Raw genomic sequence first — 22819 nt, 5'->3', positions numbered from 1 at the left:
CCTTGGCTGTATCACTTACAAGGTGTACGATTTTGGGTGAGATACTTGACCAAAGCTTCGGTTTTCACATCTTTTTATTTATTTATTTATTTATTTTGTGGTACGCGGGCCTCTCACTGTTGTGGCCTCTCCCGTTGCAGAGCACAGGTTCCGGACGCGCAGGCCTAGGGGCCATGGCTCACGGGCCCAGCCGCTCTGTGGCATGTGGGATCTTCCCGGACCAGGGCTCAAACCCATGTCCCCTGCATCAGCAGGCGGACTCTCAACCACTGCGCCACCAGGGAAGCCCTTCACATCTTTTTAAGATGGAGACAATGAAGATTCCTACTTGCACTTGTAAAGTTCAAATGAAATAAATACCAAGTATTTAGTAAAGGGCCTGACACATAAAAAGGGCTTAATAAGTCGTCTGCTAAGGAGAGGATATATCCAATGATAACAATATAATAATGGGATTATAGAGTACAGGAGGAGGCCACAAGGTTTACAGTAATCAAACACCCATGACACTACCTCCACCTTAAAAAAATTACTTCCATAGCTGTCATTTTGGGGAATTCTTTCCTCTCCTCTGAATCAGATTCTAGATGGAAGTAATAACTATGATATATATATTTTTTAGTATAAATGAGCTTCAGTACCAGAGTCCCAAGCTACAGACCTTGTCGCTGGCCTAGGAAGTTGTATACAGCTTAAGTGCATACTAGACACTCACATCTGTGTTTTCATTTAAATTATCATCTGTGTTTGTTTAACAAAAGTGTTACTGCCCTGTTGGGCACAGTTTGGAGAGGAACTACTAGGTTTTTCAGGACATATCATTGATCTGTAGTGACAAGAAAAGATATTCTACATCAGGGCTGTCTCAGAAAACTCAGGAGTCCTGGTTACCATAAATTCAGTTTGGTGGGAAGATGGCAGAAGAAACAAACCATCCTCATTGTTTCCACAGTGTGGCAGACTTCAAACTGATTCTTACAACATAACCCGTTCATAAATTTCAATCTATCCTATTGAAAGAAACAAAACAAAATAGCAACAAAGTTCCCGTTCAGGGGTTGGGAACGATACCCTACAACCTTCAACCTGCTGGGCCCTAAACAAAACGAAACTCTGGAAATGAAGAGAAGACAAGGCAGCTTTAGAGTCTGGAATGTACCAAAGGGATCATTCCTATGAGTAGGGAGAGGGATGACAACTCACCTCCTCCTTCGCCAGAATCATCCACTTCACACAGGGGTGGGCAAACATTTCCTGTGTGGCGGCCAGAGAGTAAACATTGCAGGCCTTGTGGGACAGAGAGTCCTCCACTGCAACTACTCAATTCCGCTGTGTGATGTGAAGAGAGCTCTAGACAGTATGGAGAGCATTGAGTATGGCTGTGTTCCAATAAGGCTTTATTTATGAGCATTAATTTTTGAACTCCATGTAATTTTCATGTCACGATGTATTATTCTTCTTTTGATTTTTTCCAAACATTTAAAAACGTAAAAACCATTCTTCACTTGCAAACCTTACAAAATAAGTAGTGGCTGCATTTGGCCGGTGGCTATGTTCTGACCCCTGGCTTAAGACACATAAATAAATATTAAGTCACACCTATGGATTTCCTAATTGCTCTTCGAGTCTTCCAGATGTGAACAGCAGGCCTGCCCCTAACTGGAAGATAGAAGGTCGTATATTGCACTGCAGAGATGAAAGAATGGAACTAATAGACAAATAAGTTTTTTAAATCCCATGAAGGAACATTTTACACACACTTTACGGTTTATTACACAGCTTCGCAAACAGGAAGCTTCTAAACAAGCAGGGCAGTGCTTGTAATCCCTGATTATAAAACTATGGCAGTGAAGGTTTAGAAAGTTCAAAGCAATGCTGTAAAACTAATAGGCTGCTGAGCCGGGGAAAGAATCCCCACTTCTAGCTCTAAATGTGCCACTGGAAGCCAAGACGCAGCATCCTCAGTAGATGCACCCCGCTTTGAGAATCCCCATGAATCCAGCAGCAGACCAGTCGAGAAAATGGAAAACGTTGACAAAGTAAACGTCAATATTATGCACAGTATGGGTCTGTACCTTTGTCTACCATCCAATCTCCACTTTTGTCTCTACTGCTGTGCTGGGAGAATACTGTCCCCCCAAATTCAGGTCCACCTCGGACATGTGGCCTTATTTGGAAATAGGGTCTTTTCAGATGTAATTACGATGATGTCACACTGGATTATAACAAGCGCTGAATCTAATGACTGGGGTCTTTTTTCGAAGAGGAGAGGACACCCAGAGATACACACAGGGAAGAAAGCAGACGGGTGTGACTCAGCCGCAAGTCAGGGTACACCAAGCGCTCTCAGCAGGCACCAGCAGCTGGGAGAGAAGCATGGACCTGACTTTCAATCACAGCCTCCAGAGGGAGGTCCTGCCTACACCTTGACTTCAGATTTGTAGCCTCCAGAACTGGGAGAGAATACATTTCTATTGTTGTGAGCCAAGCAGTTTGTGGTCATTTGTTACAGCAGCCCAAGGAGATGAACACAGCCACCCACTAGCACTTTGTATCTAGAAATACCTTCGAATATTGTTTCCCTGAAGACATCACTCATGTCGAGGCCACACTCAGAAGAGGCCTTTCCCACCCTTCTTCATTAGTATCATCCACATCCCACCCTTCAAGAATCAGCTCAGGGTCACTTTCTCCAGGAAACACTGTCCTGCCCTGTCCTGCCAGGAGAGATCGGGGACCCCTCCCCTGTGCCCAGATGGTAATGAGAAAAGAAATTTTCACATATTGAGGTATGGGAAAGTCATTCTGGCTTATACAGGAGTTAACGTGAATTTTATGCTAACTAAAACAGCCTGTTTGTGGCCTATCAAACCTACACTGTACATCTGCCTTTTTTTTTTTTTTTAAGATGTTGGGGGTAGGAGTTTATTAATTAATTTATTTATTTTGGCTGTGTTGGGTCTTCGTTTCTGCGCGAGGGCTTTCTCTAGTTGCGGCAAGCGGGGGCCACTCTTCATCACGGTGCGCGGGCGTCTCACTATCGCAGCCTCTCTTGTTGTGGAGCACAGGCTCCAGATGCGCAGGCTCAGTAGTTATGGCTCACGGGCCTAGTTGCTCCGTGGCATGTGGGGTCTTCCCAGACCAGGGCTTGAACCTGTGTCCCCTGCATTGGCAGGCCGATTCTCAACCACTGCGCCACCAGGGAAGCCCCATCTGCTTTAATTATTAAAGAAAAGGGCACAGTGACCAAAAGTAAAGAATGTCCATGTTAAAAATAAAGATGAAATGTCTCCATTCCTGGGACACCAATGCTCGTGCTCCTTCCATAAGACCCCCTTCCCAGGCGCCAAGGCCATACTGACTCACTGTGTTATGTGGTGGTGGGTTTTCTTCTTCTGTTTTTTTTTTTTTTCTGAAACCTTGACGGAAGGTATCCTGATCTGTTTGATGCTCTTAGTTCTGACGTGACATAAAACTGTGCTGAGGGCTTCCCTGGTGGCGCAGTGGTTGAGAGTCCGCCTGCCGATGCAGGGGACACGGGTTCGTGCCCCGGTCCGGGAGGATCCCACATGCCGCAGAGCGGCTGAGCCCGTGAGCCATGGCCGCTGAGCCTGCGCGTCCGGAGCCTGTGCTCCGCCACGGGAGAGGCCACAACAGTGAGAGGCCCATGTACCGCAAAAAAAACTGTGCTGAAAACCGAGCTTCTCTGGAGCAGTTCCTCAGAGTTGTCTGAGAGGCTGTCTTCTGGGCTCAAATAAAACTCTTTGCTATTCCTATTATAGATTGTTTCTTGATTATTTTTGTTGATGGTAGCCTGGACACATGTTTAGGGTAGTGCCTAGCACACTGTATGAAAAGACATGATTTGCACATTGAAGCCCCGACTAGATCCTGATTTCTGTTGAGGAAGGTTCCATGCCCTTCCATCTTTGTGCCCCCAAAACTTAGTAGATGCTCACCACCTGTCTCTGGGAGTGGCATGGTTAGCTAGTTTGCAGGGCCAGAGGGAATTTTATTTTGTTGGGTTTTATGTTTTCCTAGCCTTGTCTCTGCCACTCACCAGCTGTAAGACCAGAGTCAAATGCCTTAATCTCGATTTCAGTTTGCTTCCCTATGGGGATAATGCTAGCTCTTGCCTTATACAGGAGGTGTGAGGATGAAATGTGTTGATGTGTATAAAGCATTTAGAACTTAAGTGGGAAGCACCTGATAAGTGCCAGTTACTATTATTACTTTGCCCCAGAACAGCAATATTCTCTGGCTATGGACCCAGCAATGGCTTCCATGACTCCAAATAAGATACAATTTCAAGATACGCGGAAGAAGCCCAGGAATAAGATTTAGGGAAGCCGGGAGGGTCTTATTCTCAGGCCTGACAAATTTGGACAAGTCATGGTACTTATTTGGGCCTTATTTTCACCTTTGTAATTACGGGGTGGGAGGGAGGGTATATCAAGTCCTCCCAACCTGAAACCCAGGATATTTAGGGGCCTGTGAACGTGATAATGGAGGTTCTCAAACTGCGCTGAATAGTTCAGACCTAAGGGAAACCATATAAATATTTAGGAGTGATAAGTTCAATCACACTAACCAAATGTCAAGTTTCCCCACTTAGAAGAAATTGCATTAATTCCATGTAAACACACTGTTTATTTAATACCAACTGGCAATTTGGGTTGGCAGTTTATCTTTACAGAATGAAAATAAAAGTAAAATTAAATCACCTTTTTAACTTAAAAGTGCTATTTCCCGGGGCTTCCCTGGTGGCGCAGTGGTTGAGAGTCTGCCTGCCGATGCAGGGGACACGGGTTCGTGCCCCGGTCCGAGAGGATCCCACATGCCGCGGAGCGGCTGGGCCCGTGAGCCATGGCCGCTGAGCCTGCGCGTCCGGAGCCTGTGCTCCGCAACGGGAGAGGCCACAACAGTGAGAGGCCCGCGTACCGAAGGAAAAAAAAAAGTGCTATTTCCCAAGCAGACATTTTTTTTTTCAAAGCATGTGACCCATGAGTGAGAAGACCATTGGTAGAATACCGAGGCTCTCGGTGGACTAGATAATCTTTGAAGTCCTTTTTGGCTGTAATGCCCGTGGGATTCCTGAACATTTCTCTAAGGCAATCAACTCTAACAATTTATTTCGCATTTAATTTTACTCTGTGGCCTCAAGGGGACAATGTCCTGCTCTAAAATTTCAGGGAAAAAACACAGAATCCCCAAATGAGGATTCTACAGAGTAAAGCAGGGAATTTAAAATGCTGGAAAGGCCAGAAGACAGAAATGAAAATAAGTTTTTAAAAAGCAACGACAACAAAAGGTCAAATGACCTGGAATAGAAATGGCAATGGCCCTGGGAAAAATAACAGGCGCTTCTGTTCATCTGTAGGTAAATTCAGAGTTACTGTGTATTCCCAGGCTGCCATTACCCATCAATTTTAGGGATCACTGTAGGCCCAAGGTTCATGTGTGGTCAGGGTTTGGAAAATCAACAACAAGTTTTCTATTTTCAGAAACACTCCTTTTGTTGGATATTCAGGGCAGGCATAAAAGTGTTCTCAATCAAGTAACACTAGGAACCAAACCACAGACCCTGGGAGCAGGGGAGGTGGAGAATGGGCAAGACTGGAGAGGCAAGTGGACCAAAGTATTACATCCTCCCAAGATCACAGGTGCTGGTGGAGAGAGGATCAGTAATAACAATGCCTGCAGAGGGACTTCCCTGGTGGTCCAGTGGTTAAGAGTCCGCCTTCCAATGCAGGGGACGTGGGTTCGACCCCTGGTCGGGTAACTAGGATCCCTCATGCTGCAGGGCAACTAAGCCCACGCGCTGCAACTAGAGAGCTCACGTGCCGCAACTAGAGAGAAGCCCGTGCACTGCAAGCTCAACTAAGACCCGACACAGCCAAATAAAAAATAATAATAATGCCTTCAGAAAGCACTTTGCAAACAAAGTGCTATATAAACGGGTTAGTTCAGTTGAGTCTTAGGATGAACCTGTACTTTAGAGATTCTTACCCTCATCCCCATTTTACCACCCTGTGGAAATAAACAACCACCAAATGGGAACAAGAAAGGCTATAGCAAGACAGCCAGCCAACATCACCTGCATTTGGAGGAGACTCGAAGGCAAGCAGAGAAATGGAGAGGAGCTTCGTAATGGAAAAGGGGTAGGTTTCACCCGTGCCCTGATTGGAGGCTGTTGGCCTGGGGAAACTGCAGGTGGGCCACCTAGAATGGGACAGCCTATGTGATTGGTTAGGGGTACATATTTGGCTTTTTCTGGTTGGTCCTAAGTTGGAAACAGGGACAGAAATTAGGGAAGCTGCCAGCTATTCATCAGGCCTGGCCATTCGAGGCCTATTGTTACAGGGCTATTTTTTGACTTCCTGGGTTGTCACTAGAGAGGTGGTCTGACTTCCTACAAGTCTGACTCATAGCAGGCAGGCTTCTGGGCCAGTTACTGGATATCAATGAGTTGGTTTTCTGGACTGGTTGCTGCAGGTTGTGGGTCAAAGTTCTACTTTTAGATATGTTCTGGCCATTGTCGATTTGTGTATTTAGTCTTTCAACCCTTAGGTGTGAGTCTGTACCAGAGAAAATTGGCCCAAATAGTTACCAACATCAACTCTCAGGGCCCTGGAGAGGGGCTGGGGGTACCTTCCGCACAGCATCCAACGCATCAAGATGCCTAATGGAAATGATCTCTTCCTCCTGTGAAAAGTCCATACAGCCTATTAAGGCATCAACCATCTCTTTCAAAAAGTGAGATCATTATGTTGCTTTTCCTACTTACTTATTTGCTTGCAGACAATGAGTAACAAGTCATAGAAAATGATTCAATCAACAAATCACTGGTAGAGCTAAGTCTTCAAAATCCAGGAAAAGGTTCTCAAAGGGGCCTTTGGTAAAGTACCTTTGCAAACACTTCTTTCTGTAAAATCTGAACTTCTTCCCCTCTATCAACTGACCCCAAGGAGTCTGGCAGAACCGGAGCCTGAGTGGGGTGAAACATGGATCCGACCAGAGCAGCAAAGATCGTGTCCTCAAGGCCACAGCTGGAGTCACAGCGCCCCTTTCTGTTTGCTTGTGAAGGGGAGCAGAAATACCCCCTCCCCAAAATAAGCCACTTTGGCATATTGATTTTTTTTAATGAAGCTACTTAAGAAACAGCAAGGTCCAAGAAGGATACTCTGACCATCCTTTGTCCCCCTGAAAGCAGGAAATAAATCTCCCATGTAAAAGGCACCTTCCCTGTACCAGGAGGTAGACAGACATCCGTATCACCAAAGATACGGAATTCGGGGGGGGGAGAAGCCTGTATAAACCAACCTTGTTATTCCTTCACTAATTTGCTACCCCAAGCCCAAAAGCCTTTGTCGTGTCAATTACTCACAAATTGATTGCTTTGCTTCTTTGTCTAAAAAGCATAAAAGTTGCCTGTTTTGGTCACCTCCTTGAGTCTCCTATCTTTGGGGCTCCCACGTGTATGAAAGGAAATTTGTTCTTCTGTTCATGTGTTTTATGTCATTTTAATTATTCGACCAGCCAAGGAACCTAGAAAGGAAAGGTTTTCCTCCCCTACACCTGATGGATTACTCACTAGGAGCTCAGATATCAGTGCAACATTCATGATTAGAATTTGAGTGGATAGAAAATAATCTGTGTTCAAAGAGCTAACTGTCAAATGTCCGTGAATCCTATCGTTTCTGACTCTCAGGATTAGACGCTAAATGGCTATTGAATAAAGGCATACATCACTGAATAATTTCAGAGGAAATAAAAAACCTCATTCTGTTCTCTCTGTTAATAGACAGCTGATGGAGGGCGGGACTCCAACGTGGTTACAGGATTCTGAGATCCCATAAAAGCTGACTTAGGCCAACTGTCCTGTGTCTTAATAGGTTCTTTGGCCAGGGATGCACCCAAGAAAACACCTGCCCTCCCCCATTCTCATGTCTCCATCTGGTACCACCCATCCAAGCCCAAAGACCCCAGCTCACATGCCAAACCTGCAGTAACACCTTCCCTGGTCGGATGGCCCTGGCATGACTCACCCGCCATTTGTCTCCATGGGGCTTTGTACAAATGTTAACAAACACCTACACTGTGGCATCAGAGCTATTTTTTATACAATGTTAACCTCTCTCATTATATTTAAGTCTCTTTAAAGCCACAGGTCTGTGGCTTACGTGTCTCTGTTTCCTCAGTGGGCAGTAAAGAAAAATCCACCGCACCCAGATGAGTCTATATGCAAGCACCTCATTCTGTGATGCTAGACACAGGCTCAGAATCTGTGGACCCTGCCAGCTCTGCTGCTTGCTCCCTTTGGTCACATGCAGTTACCTTTCTCTCTCTGTTTCTTCTGTGACAACACACAAGTACAGTTTTTGTCCAGTCTCTTTGATGATCATGTATTAATTTTTAATAAGACTGGCATCGATATGGCAGCAGAAGGGAAACAGGACCAGAAGCCCAGCGAGAGTGTGGGGTGTGAACGCTACATCCTCAGCCTCTCAGCCCTCAAAGGGTGAGGAGTTGCTGTGTTTCATCGGCAGTTTTTATCACGGAGGGTCTCTGCCATGGGTGGATAAGCATATTCCACTCATTAGGAAAAGGGTCCCCTGGTGGGAGGAAGCAATATTTCTCTCATCAGTCTTGGCCTTGGCCTGGCTAAGGGAACCCCTTTGCTCTGACATTAAACCCTCAGAGCAACTTTCTAATTGTCATTTGTCTCCCTAAGTAAACATTCCCTCAGGGAAAAGTGACGCTGATCAAAGCCCTGAATATTTTTGTTTGCAAGATGTGCACAGCTTTCATTATAAATGAACAAATGGCATTCTGCTTTACACACCAAAGGAAACATACATTATGTAGAAAGCAAAGCATCTGATCTTTCTGACAGGTTTGCCCTTAGGTCATGTCTTCTGAAGGTGCCCGCCTCCCCTCAGCCAGCCTCTGTCTGTCTCAGCCCCTCTGTCTGTTCTTTTCTATGTGAGGTCCCAGCACAGTACCATCAAAAATCTCCCAACCCCATACTGGCAAGTTCTGGCAGGAAAAAAGGAAAAGACTTGCTTACATGTCATATTTTCTGTAATATTTAATGTGAACGATTTCAACTCACTTAGCTTTCCCACTAAGCTGGACATAACTGCAATTCCCAGACCTGCAAAGTTTTTAGCAAACAGAACAAATTATCCAAGGATAACATGTGGCATCAGATACTCACATTCTCTGATCGGAGCCTCTTTGCGGGACACCCACCGTCCCTGGGGTGAAGCATGTAGTATAGTCGGACTTTACTGGCATGTTTTCGACTCTGGGAAGAAAAAGCAGAAGCAGATACTGTGAAAGAGAAGGCATTCTGAATCCTTGGACACATAGCCAGTGACTGCAAATGCCCAAAAGGACTTTGCTTAGAAAACACTTGAAACAACAAGATTCTCACTGCAGAGCACAGAGAACTACATTCAATATCCTATGGTAAACCATAATGGAAAAGAATATTTTAAAAAGAAGGTATATATATGTGTAACTGAATCACTTTTCTACACAGCAGAAATTAACACTTTATAAATCAACTACACTTCAATTAAAAAATATTAAAACTGAAAAAAAAGAAAACACTTGAGCAGGTTCCTATGGGTCCCATGGGGTGAAGTTTCAGATAGGTTAAGTGACTTGCCCAAGGTCATCAAGCCAATAAAATTTCAGGATTAGAAAACAGAGTTAATGAAGAAAGGTGAAACCATCGGGATCTTTTTTTTTTTTTTTCCTTTTTTGCGGTACGCGGGCCTCTCACTGTTGCGGCCTCTCCCGTTGCGGAGCACAGGCTCCAGACGCGCAGGCTCAGCGGCCATGGCTCACGGGCCCAGCCGCTCCGCGGCACGTGGGATCCTCCCGGACCGGGACACGAACCCGCGTCCCCTGCATCGTTAGGCGGACTCTCAACCACTGCGCCACCAGGGAAGCCCACCATTGGGATCTTTTAGCCTGGAGTGAATGTTTAATTGTCTTCAAAGGTAAGACCAGGTCAGCAGAGGGAATAATACAAGGATCAACTGTGTTGAAGAGCTAGGTCCCCAGCCCCTCTCTCACTGCAGCTGCCCTGCCCTAAGGAGCCAGGGACAACGCCGCCCTGGGATGGCGACACGCACACGGCACCTCCAACCAAAGCCTGATCAGAGCCAAGCTCCCCGCAAGCAGGCAGATGCAACTGAACGAATCAAGCCCCACCTCCTGCAGGCTAGCAGGACTATGAATTCCATCTGTCCTGACTGCTCTGTGTCCAGTGTGGAGAAACCGACCCCTTCCTTATTTACTTATTTATTTTTTGCCTTTTCTGGGTTATTTTTTTTTCTTATTTATTTATTTTTATTGGGGTATAGTTGCTTTACAATGTTGTGTTAGTTCCTGCTGTACAGTGAAGCAACTCAGCTATATGTATCCCTGTATCCCCTCCCTCTTGGACCTCTCTCCCATCCCCCATCCCACCCATCTAGGTCACCACAGAGCACCGAGCTGAGCTCCCTGTGCTATACAGCAGGTTCCTACTAGCTGTTTTACACATGGTAGTATATATATGTCAATCCCAATCTCCCAGTTCATCCCACCCCCATGTCCACATCACCCCCATGTCCACACGTCCGTTCTGTACGTCTGCGTCTCTATTCCTGCCCTTCTTATTTCCATCTTTCCTCCCTTGCTGAAGTGAGAGCCCATCCAAACTCCCCTCATCTCTAAACAACACTGCAGTTCTAACTTCTAAGTTGCTACCTGAGGCAGGATGATGGGCTGAAAACACCAATAAAAGAGTCAGAAGTTCAGAACCCCAGTTCCAGCCCTACCACTTTCTAGCTGCATGATATTGAACAAGTTGTGATATCGAACAAGTCGTGATATCGAACAAGTCGTGATATCGAACAAGTCACTTACTCTAATTCGTAGCCAAAACGAGTGTCACTTTCTCCATGTACAAAATGAACACAATGATATTTATTAGGGTTTCCATGAGAATCAAATGGGACATTGTATAGGAAACACTGTAAGCCACATAACACTAAACATCGCTCACTGCAGACTGCATCAGTCCTAACTTCGAGTTCTATGTGATCTCCATAATATGAATTCTCCTTGAATCCTTTGCTACCGGATTCCAAGTCCCCCATCCCCTTCCTTTACTCAGAGATTTTTTTCCTTCTTTTCCAGTCCTTGGTTCCACTTGTCATTCTTTACAATTGGGTTCTAGCCAATCTCCTGAATAATGGTTTGCCTTCATGGATTAGCCGCAAAGGCAAAGTGATTTTCAGAGAACACACAGCAAATTGCATCTTGTTTACAGGACGTAGTGTAAATCCTTTCTGTCTGGTTCTCCTCATTTATCACTTTTTTAATTGCTTCATTTTTCCTGGCGCCCGAAGACTGTGCTTCCAAACAGTTCCTGGACCCTTCTAAGGTCTTTAACTGGGTTTTAAAGTGCTATCGGAACATGAAAAATACTAGAGACGTAAAAAAGTCCTGAAGTGTGATTTTAAAATATATTTATAGTCCTTTCTAGGTTGTATCTTAAGTTTTGTTTGTTTGTTTGTTTTGCTGTACGCAGGCCTCTCACTGTTGTGGCCTCTCCCGTCGCGGAGCACAGGCTCCGGACGCGCAGGCTCAGCGGCCATGGCCCACGGGCCCAGCCGCTCCGTGGCATGTGGGATCTTCCCGGACCGGGGCACGAACCCGTGTCCCCTGCATCCGCAGGCGGACTCTCAACCACTGCGCCACCAGGGAAGCACTACCTTAAGTTTTAATCAAGGTTATCTGGAGTCTTGTTTGCCTGGAAGATTGGTAGGACAGAGAAATGGAACCCTATATGAACCCGTGTCAGGTGATTTAAACATCATTGTTTAGTTTCTGCATATTTTTGAGAATGATGCCATGCAAACTAGCACTTCTCCTTTTGCAGATAAATATGTTGATTCCTAAAATGTGTACACCTTTCCTACAGGATTGTGGGGTTTTTGGAGGTAAGGGGTAGTGGGAATATTAGGAATACTGCTATAGTCTAAAAAATAATAAAATGAAAAGAAGATGTCGGGCTTCCCTGGTGGCGCAGTGGTTGAGAGTCTGCCTGCTGATGCAGGGGACACGAGTTCATGCCCTGGTCCGGGAAGATCCCACATGCCGCAGACCGGCTGGGCCCGTGAGCCATGGCCGCTAAGCCTGCGCGTCCGGAGCCTGTGCTCCGCAACGGGAGAGGCCACAACAGTGAGAGGCCTGCATACGGCAAAAAAAAAAACCCAAAAAACAAAACAAAACAAACAAAAAAAAAAGAAGATGTCAAAATCTCCAGGACGGTGAACGTGGCCACAGAGCCTGGCTGGTGAAGAGCACACACAGAAGGTAGTTGGTGAAAAGACAAAGTGATAACAGCGTGAGCTCAAATGGGGCTGAAGTAGGTTTTCAATTTTGCATTTGTTACCATAGAAGAACTTCTTATCACAGTCCTTGCAGCATCGATCTACCCAGGGAATAAAATCATGGCAAAATTGGAAATCTCATAATGCATCCTGTTTTGTGCTTGGGCTTTTTTTTCCTCTTTCCTAAAATAAACCATTTCTTTCAAAAAGACTATTTCCAGCAAAGACAGAGTTCACTAGGCTATTTACTTGCAGTTTGACAAAACTAGTAAAAACCCATTAGCTGGAAGAAAAAAAAAAAGGGAGTAAAAGGGCAGCTCGGGTATGAAGCCGTTAGTGATAAGCGATGCTGGGTTCGACGAGCCTTCTTCGTGATTTTGTTCATTGAAGCCTAGTTTCTCTCCTTCAGCTTCCCAGCCTCCAGGTTTGATGGAAGGACTGCCTTGCCCCAGTGTCTGGGTGAAAAGAAACAGAGTCTTGGCAAACACAACCTGATTGTAGATTGATGGGGGAGGCGTGCTGGCTCACCATTTAGCCGCATCCGTTCTGCCTGGTTCTCTTTTCCCCCTGCTGCTTTTTCCAGGCTGGAGACACGGCCTCCCCACCCTGACTTCAGGCAGGAAGTAACAACCCCAATGACAGTCCACTCCCCAGTGAGAGGAGCACGGAGTCCCAGTGAGTCTGATTCAAACCCAAAGCCACAAATCATGTTGGTTGACAAAGGGAAAGAGGTTCCCAGCAGAATGTTCCAGGTGCTCTCAGCTCGCCCTGCCTCAGCCCTGGAGCTCTCCAGCAGCCCTCCCCTTTCTTCCTGGTACACTCACCCCTTTGTCCTGACAGGACACTGAGTCACCTACTGCATCTTCCTCCAAATGACTTCTCTTAACTACCCTCCTCTCAGCTTCCCTTAACCATCTGAAATTGCTTGGAATTTGGCACCGAAACTCCATTCCATTTATTCTAAAAACAAAACCTTCCCCATAAAAAGTTACAGTTAAATTTGAGCAAAGATGTTCATTGCGGCATTATCGAAATAGGAACAAAAAATAAATAAATAAATTGGGAGACAGCTACATTTTTGACAACAGGGGATGGGTTCAAGCCGCCGTCGATGCCCTTATGTTCAATTGGAAATGGAAAAAATGCTTTCTACGTAATGAATGTTGGATGGAAAATGCTAAACTCAGAATGGCTTGTGTATATGTCCATGCCTCTCTCTCGCTTTGTCACAGCTTACCCTTCCCCCGATGACAATTAAATAAAAATTCATAAGTATACCAAGAAGAAGTGGCAAGGGAAAAGGAAAAAAGCATGATTTATTAGGGTAGAAGGAGGCGGGATGGTTTTCCTTCTTAATTTTTATAACAGATTCATCTTTAACATAAAAATAATAATACCTTCACAATGCTCAAGCCTTTGTAATTCCTCATTAAGTCTACTTTATATGCAAAATTGTAATTAGTAAAAAGCATCACTGATCTGGAATGCGTTTAACATATACTGATATAACTGACCACATTTCCATCTACCCTTATCAACATTCAAAATGCATATTTTTTTCATTGCCATAATTGTTATTTAGAGGAGCCTACTTAACCCAAGGGTAGCACGTGCTACTTCAAAACTGAAAACTTGATTTTGGTACGTACAAATTCAATGGTAAATATGTGTACTTTTCACAGTGTGGTCACTTTAGCTTTCTGTGTGTGTGAATGGAGATTACAGCAGCAGTCCCCAGCCTTTTTGGCACCAGTGACCGGTTTCGTGGAAGACAATTTTTCCACGGACTGGGGTCGGGGAGGGGGTGGGGAAAATGGGACTGTTCCGGCGGTAATGCGAGCCATGGGGAGCGGCAGAAGTAGCTTCGCTGGCTTGCCCACCGCTCACCTCCTGCTGTGCGGCCCTGTCCCTAGCGGGCTGTGGACCGCTGGATTATGGGACGGTAAGTGCTGTCCAGACAACCAAACTGAGAAGCCCTGGAAGAAAGCTACTTCTGAAACTGACTTATGTCATCCAAATAAACACGAACAATAGCAAGCCCTTAGGACTTTTTCAAAGATGCATTAAGATCTAAAATTTACACTGCTTTTAAGAGCTTAAAAAGCCAACTGAAAGGAGCTTAAAAGAAAAATATATATACCTTATATGTTAAATGTATACCTTACAGAGTTCCAAGAGGGAAAAGGACCATTCCTTTCAGGGGAAAAAAACATGAAAAAGGAATTACAATCTCTTTCAGTTGCACTCAGCATCAAACCCAGGTTCTTTCTTGCATTAATATTCGCATTCTAAGCAAAAGTCATTACTTTCATTCAAACCACATCAACTTTAAGTTTCCCAGATAGGCCAGAAATGACCAACTCTTCCATTTTAATTAAAGGCTTTGCCCCCATTGCTGGGCATTGTGCGTGGGCAGACCTATCTGCAGATTAGTTTCCTTGGCTGAAACAATCTCTTGGCACTGTAAGAAACAGTCTAAAGTGGAAATTCAGGCCAGCCTTCTCTTTGCAGGGATAAAGAACGAGACCAACCTCTATTTCAGATCTATTGCTGTGAAAGGAGAGGGCGAAACACATAGAAATAGAACGGCTCTCTGCTTCACCTAAATAACCATCTTCCATTATCACACATTCCTTAAAAAACTCGCAACTCACATTTGCTTCCAACAAGGCTACTGATTTCTGGTCTCATAAAATGTGGCGGTAACAAAGCAACTTTGTATTTGCATAATGTTCCTAGCAGCCTTCAAAGTCCTTTCACATTTATCCTCTCATTTTATCCTCCAATCACAGCTATGAGGCTGGCAGGAGATGCGTTATTTCAAATAAGCGTTAAGATCCATTGCTGATTTCCTAGTTAAATCTTCACCATCTTATTTCATCATAGGTATCTAATTATACCTCTTCCAGAAACCAGCGAACATAAGCCAAGAACTACAAGAAAAAAAGAAAACCTGGAACAGACTGATCATTACAGAAGAGTGATTCTCACATGCCACCAATTGTTGAGGTATTTACACTCGTTCTAGGGTAAAGAGCAGCTGATTAGAGCAGAGACAAAACATACCAAAGGTTTAACTCCCCAGCTGCCCAAGAATGTCTGCGCGATGTGAGATGGGGGTTCCATCTCTCAGGAAGGAGGAGAGGTTGCCCTGGCAGATCCCCACTTAACATTCTGAAGCTGAGGTCCCAGGGCTGAGCCCCAGAAAAACTGGGGGGCAACTTCACTAGAAAGTCAAGGTTAAATGCAGATGAACCAAGAGAAACCATGAGTCTCGGAGATTCCCTCTGATGAGTAGGGCTCTTTCCCAGATTGGTGCACCCGGATTGGTTGGATACAGAAACCTATAGTGGAAGATGGACCAACTGGAAATCTAGGAAGAGAAGACTGACCCCCTAAAGAAAGGCTTTACCGACACAGAGAAGGAAGAAATAAAACTCCTCTGCCCAAGGCCCCAAGGCAAGATGTCCTACTCAGGCTGCTGGGCTACTGAAATGGTCTGTCATCCAGTCCTACAGCTGAAATTGGATCAGAAGATCCTAAGAAGTTTGGGGTGGACTCTGAAAGGATCCAAGGCTGGTCCACACACACTGGGGACGTGCGGCAGGCCTTAAACTGATGAGTGGTGCACAGAAAAAAATTCCATGACACAAAAGAAGACATTGAAAAAATTCTCAAGGAAGAGACATCAAGGAATTTTATCTCTGCAAAATATTTACCTATTACAATAAATAGAAGTAAGTTTTAAGTGGCATGTTGTATTGAGCCATTTAATTTCAGAAAATATGGACTGAGGATTAAAGCTCAAAGATGAGATAAGACAACTGATTAAGATCTGAGTTAATAAAGCTATTAAAAATATCACAGCTTAATGTGGAAGACCTTTCACAGCAGGGCAAGAGCAGAATCAATACTGCAGGTCAGTGTGAAGTCCAGATAGAGTCACTTCCTAGACTGCAGAAGAATTAGGATAAAGAAGTAGGAAAAAAATGATATTGGAGATCTGACATACGAAAGACCAGGACAAATATAGCGCAGCTTTAGCAGTAGAAAAAATAGACAAAACAATTGGAATAGGAAGACTCCCAAAATAGACCCAATAGTTTGGGACCAAAAAGAAAACTAGGAAAATATATCTAACTTTGTGATTGGAAAGTCTTCTAAACAACAAAGCAAAAGAAGCAGTACTGATAGATATAGCTAAATATATACATATACATATATATATATATATGTATGTTTGTAATCTGAAATACATAAATGTAAGAGGCAAACCACACAGTAGGAAAATACCTGCAATATGTAAAAGAAAGTGGTCTAATACCTTTAAGATAAAGAGTGTTCTAACAGATTTATGAGAAACAATAATATTAAAATAAGCAAAAGATAGGAATTGTAGAAATGAAAATAGCTAAAAGATACATAAAGAGAAGTTCATCCAAATTCTACCTCATATTTCTTACTTCAAAATACATATGTATTTTCACCCATTAAATTGGCAAAGGTTTATAAAATATACATATCCATATCAGTGAAGATACAGGAAAACTAAGACTCTTGTACACAGCTAATGGGCATGTGAACTGATACCATGTTCCTGGAGGAAAATTTTGCAATATGTATTCAAAAAGCAAAAACTTGTTTGATCCAAAATGCGACTCCTACAAGTTCATTTTAAGGAAGCAATCGGAGATGTGTACTGTCATTTATTTATAACAGTGAAAATGAGAAAATAATTTAAATCTCCTGAATGGGAGGGATAAATGTTATGACATATATATGATAGATCACCAAAACTGCCACTGACAAGCATATTAATAATATTTAATGACATGAAAAATATCTATGCAATAACACTAAGAAAAAAAGTCTGTTTTAAACCAGAAAATAAAAGATGCCAAATTTTTTAAACAGAAATATCTATGTGTACTATACACGTTTGTGTGCATAGACATGGCCAAAGTCTAGGAAGCAACACACCAAAAGATTAATAGTCTTTACCATGGATCACAGGTGACTTCAATGTATACTTATTTTTGAATTTTCCAAATGCCTTAAGGACCTAGTCATTCCAGTAATTAGTGGGGAAAAAAAATCACAATTTTTAAAGCAATTATACCCCAATTAAGATGTTAAAAAAAAATCACAATTTTAAAGGTTCATTCCAGTTTTGATGATTTACCATATCCTGTTTTACCTTAAGATGAGGACAGTGACATCACAACTTCTAACTCCTCAGAGAACACGGATTTTACACTATTTTGTTCACTTGCATCCCCATCATTTAGCATCATGCCTGACACACAGTCAGTGTTCAAGAAAGGTTTGTTGATTGAGGGACTGATCACATGCATGAAAGAAAGAAGTGATCCAGAACCAGAGCCCAAGACTCCTGATTGTGTGGAAGTGTGTGTACATCATGGCTATAGATTCTCTTCCACTCTGAAAATGAAATCAAACCCACCTCCCAGTTTTTACCATCCCTGAACCCCACGGGCAGGGCAGGTCCAAGAGGTGGAGGGAGCGTGAAGACCGGAGAGAGTTCTGGCAACAGCTCCTGCAGGCATTTTGCAGACTGTACACATTAGAGGAAAACTCCCAAGGGGACCTGAGGACAGCTGAGCTTGAAGAAAAACTCCCAGGAAACCGAGGGATTGCTGCAGCTGGTACAGAAGTCCAGATCCAGAGCGAGCCCTCTTGCTGCAGCCATCATGACACATGCAGATCCAGGTGGTTGAGCAAGAGGAGGTTCGGGACTGGCAGAGCCAACTCCTCCACTGTTTCCAAGAATCCCAATCCACCAGACACTGGTTTAGTAAATCTCATTTAACCTGTGGTCAGACACAGGCTGTGGCCTAGGGCGATAGGTCACTTAGCTTTTAATCATAGGATCCCGGGCATTTGTGCTGCTATGGACTGAATTGTATTACCCACCCCCCAAATTCATATGTGGAAGCCCTCACCAACCACCCTCTCCCACGCCCCAGCATTATTGTATTTTGAGATACGTAATTAACGTTGAAAGGGGTCAGAAGGGTGGGGCCCTAATCCAGTAGAACTGGCGTACTTCTAAGATGAGGACATGTGCACAGAGGAAAGGCCATGTGAGGACACAGCAAGGAGCTGGCAGTTCTGCAAGCCAGGAAGAGAAACTTCACCAGAAACCATGCCAGCACCTTGATCTTAGCCTTCCAGCTCCAGAACCGTGAGAAAGTAAATGCCTATTGTGTAAGCCCCCACGCGATGCTATTTTGTCTCACAGCCCGAGCTGACTAAGACATGTGCCATCTATCCACACCAGGTGCTCTTTGGGGGTCTTTCTTCTTGTATACAGGAATCAGTCCCTTTCCCAAAAGCAAACAGGATAGCCTTAAAGTTTCTAGAATTAGGTCATTTTATTATTTTTCTGAAATATTTTTAAAAGAGCATTTGAAATGAGAAATGCTTATCTTAAACAAGTTTTGAGAAAAATGAATTTTTGGTGGAGAAAACCATATAGGGTCGGCTGGGCAGCATTCACGATTGTGTAAACATGTTCGTACTAAATCCGTTACTTCCGCTGCCTACACAAGTGCCTACATCGGTGCATTACAATTTTAAATCAAAGTCTTGCAACTCAAAAAATTACATTACCACCAAAGTACAGAGGAACAATTTTTCTGTTGTGTGAGGGCAGAGCTAAATATTTCTCTAAGATGTCTGCACATTTTAAGCAGAATCACAGGAGAAATAAGAGAACACTGGAGGATATATAATGCAGTATACCTCACCTAGGCCTCACTTTTGCTGTTTGGGCAAATAAAACAAAAATAATTTCTTTTTCCTCCAGAAGCTCCTGTAAAGAAGTTAAAGTTAGAGATGAGAGAAAAAATAAAGCCAGTGAGATAAGTGATTAAAGTCAGAGAAGAATGGGTGATTTGAAGCAACAAAGCTACCAAAGCCTTCTGCAGTGGGAAAGCTTAAACACAAGCCAATGCTGCATGGTCATTTCCCAAGGCCTCTTGGTTTCTCCTATAAAATTCATGCCTGGAATAAGAAAAAGGTTAGCACTTTATAAAAACGTGGCTTTAGGAGGTCTTCCAAAATCAACCCAACCACTGCCAAGGGCAAACTCTTGTCTCCATCTCTCTGTTTGGAGTGAGGTTTAGGTGGTGGAGAAACCAAGACAAAAACCGAGTCCCTGGTCTTCTGAAATAGATGACAGTCACCCAGAAAACCCAACAGGCAGGGCAGCAGGAGCAGGTTTAATGCGGCCTCATTACTCTGTGTAACATTTTTACATTTGATTTTCTTTTTACCCTATTATTTTATACTCCTTGGCATGTACCATACAATTATTCTCAAACTGAACTCTGTTGTTATGACTGAATCCTCAATTTTCGTTATTTTTATAGTCCTGATCCATTCCCACTATGTACCTTTAAAAGTTCTGCACAGGGCTTCCCTGGTGGCGCAGTGGTTGAGAGTCCGCCTGCTGATGCAGGGGACACGGGTTCGTGCCCTGGTCCGGGAGGATCCCACATGCCGCGGAGCGGCTGGGCCCGTGAGCAATTGGCCGCTGAGCCTGCGCTCCGCAACAGGAGAGGCCACAAAAGTGAGAGGCCCGCATACCGCAAAAGAAAAAAAAAAAAAAAAGAAAGAAACTTTATTTGCATTAAAAAAACTTGTTTAAAAAAAAAAAAAGTTCTGCACAGAGCGGTTCCTCTATAAAAGCATGTTAATTACTTCAATAGTCAGGTGAGCAGAAGCTTTTTTGTTCTGTAGTCTGCTTTTGTTTTTATAGTCCCACTTGATTATTTTTGCTTAGGTTGGCTTTGCTTTTGGTGTCAAACCCCCCAAAAAATCATTGCCAAAACCAGTCTCAAGGAGTTTACTCCCTATACTTTCTTCTGGGAATTTTATGGTTTCAGATTTTATGTTTAAGTCTTTAACCCATTTTGAGTTAATTTTTGTGTGGGGAATAAGATAGTGGTCCAGTTGCATTCTTTTGCATGTGACTGTCCAGTTTTCTGAACACCATTAATTGAAGAGGCTATCCTTTCCTTTATTCTTGGTTCTTTTGTCGTAAATTACTTGATCACATATGCATATAAAGGTTTATTTATGATCTATGTATTCCATTGATCTATATGTTTGTTTTTATGCCTATATCATACTGGTTTTTTTTGGGGGGGGGTTGACATCTTTATTGGAGTATTATTGCTTTACAATGGTGTGTTAGTTTCTGCTTTATAACAAAGTGAATCAGCTATATGTAAACATATTACCAAAGATTTGAAATATACTTTGAAATCAGGAGGTGTGATGCCTCTAGCTTTATTCTTCTTTCACAAGATCACTTCAGTTACCTGGGGTCTTTTGTGCTTCCATACAAATTTTGAAATTGTTCTATTTCAGTGAAAAATGCATAGGAATTTTGATAGGGATTGAACTGAACCTGTAGATTGCTTCGGGTAAAATGGACATTTTAACAATATTAATGTTCCCAATCCATAAACATGGAATATCTTTCCATTTTTGTGTGTTTTCTTCAATTTTTTCATCAGTGTTTTGTCACTTTCAGTGTCCAGATCTTTTACCTCCTTGTTTAAATTTATTCCTAAGTATTTTACTCTCTTTGATGCAATTGTAACTGGGATTACCTTCTTAATTTCTCTTTCTGATAGTTCATTGTTAGTGTATAGAAACCAACTGGATTTTGTACATTGATCTGTATCCTGCAACTTTAATGAATTTGTATATCAGTTCTAACAGTATTTTTGGCGGAGTCTTTAGGGTTCTCTACATATAATATCAGACCATCTGCAAATAGAGACAGTGTTACTTCTTCCTCTGTGATCTGATACATTTTATTTCTTTGTTTTGCCTAATTGCTCTGGCTAGGACTTCCAATACTATGTTGAATAAAAGTGGTGGGAGTGGGCATCTTTATCATATTCCTGATCTTATAGAAAAAGCTTTCAGTGTTTCACCATTGAGTATAATGTTAAGATGTGGGCTTAGCATATATGGTCTTTCTCACGTTGAGGTACATTCCCTCCACAACCAGTTTGTTGAAAGTTTTATTATGAATAGATGTTTAATTTCGTCAAATGCTTTTTCTGCATCTACTGAGATGATCAAATGACTTTAACATTCATTTTGTTCATGTGATGTACCACACTGATTGATTTGCAGATTTTCAACCTTCCTTACATCCCTGGAATAAATCCCACTTGATCATGGTATATCATCCCTTTAATGTATTATTGAATTTGGTTTGCTAATATTTGTTGAGGATTTTTGCATCTATGTTCACGAGGAATATTAGGCTGTGAATTTTCTTTTCTTGTAGTGTCCTTGTCTGGTTTTGGTATTAGGGTAATGCTGGCCTCGTAAAGTAAGTTTGGAAGTGTTCCCTCCTCTTCTAATTTTTGAAAGAGTTTCCAAAGGATTAGTATTAATTCTTCTTTAAATATTTGGTGGAATTCACCAGTGAAGCCATCTAGTCCTGAACTTTTCTATGCTGGGAGGTTTTTGATTACTGACTCAATTTCTGTAGTCTGCTCAGATTTTCTATTTGTTCGTGGTTCAGCCTTTGTAGGTTGTACTCTTCTAGAAATTCATCCATTTCTTCTAGACTGGCCAGTTTTCTGGCATTGTTTGTTTACAGTAGTCTCTATGATCCTTTGTATTTCTGTGGTATCAGTTGTAATGTCTCCTCTTTCATTTATAATTTTGGTTTTGAGTGCTCTCTCTTTTTTTCTTGGTAAGTCTGGCTAAAAATCTGTCTATTTTGTTTACTCTTTCAAAATACCAGCTTTGAGTTTCATCAATCTTTTTTTATTGTCTGTTTAGTCTCTATTTCATGTATTTCCACTCTGATCTTTGATATTTCTTTCCTTCTACTAAAAGCTTCTGCACAGCAAAAACAAAACAAAACCATCAACAAAATGAAAAGGTAACCTATGGAACGGGAGAAAATATTTGCAAATCATATTGCTGATAAAGCTTAACAGCCACGATATGTAAAGAACTCATGTAACTCAATAACAAAAAAAAGAACAATTTGATTAAAAATGGGGAGAGGAACTACATAGACATTTCTCCAGAGAAGATATACAAGTGGCCAGTGGGCATCTGAAAAGGTGCTCAACATCACTAACCATCAGGAAAATGCAAATGAAAACCACACTGAAGTACCACTTCACACCATTTGGAATGGCCGTCATCAAAAAGACAAGAAACAACAAGTGTTGGCAAAGATTTGGAAAAAGGGAACCCTTGTGCACTGTTGGTGGGAAGGTAAACTGGCACAGCCCTTTGGAAAACAGAAAGGAGATTCCTCAAAAAAATTAAAGATAGATCTACCATATGATCCAGCAATTCCACTTCTGGGCGTATATCCCACAGAAATGAAAACAGGATATCAAAAAGGTACC

General features: G+C 42.8%; 1 protein-coding gene across 1 annotated transcript in view; it reads right to left on the bottom strand.

The window, feature by feature from the left end:
• The window catches only part of ZMAT4 (zinc finger matrin-type 4), a 302562-nt gene that overhangs the window by 159371 nt on the left and 120372 nt on the right, over positions 1–22819 (bottom strand). The window contains exon 3 of the mRNA XM_079908945.1: positions 9221–9310. Coding sequence (XP_079765071.1) covers positions 9221–9310 — 90 coding nt within the window. The remainder of the gene's footprint in view (positions 1–9220; positions 9311–22819) is intronic.

The sequence above is a fragment of the Stenella coeruleoalba genome, assembly GCF_951394435.1.
Source record: "Stenella coeruleoalba genome assembly, chromosome: 21".
In the NCBI taxonomy this organism is placed as follows: Eukaryota; Metazoa; Chordata; class Mammalia; order Artiodactyla; family Delphinidae; genus Stenella; species Stenella coeruleoalba.
Note: the sequence above shows the minus strand (reverse complement) of the source record. Positions and strands in the feature narration are given on the sequence as shown.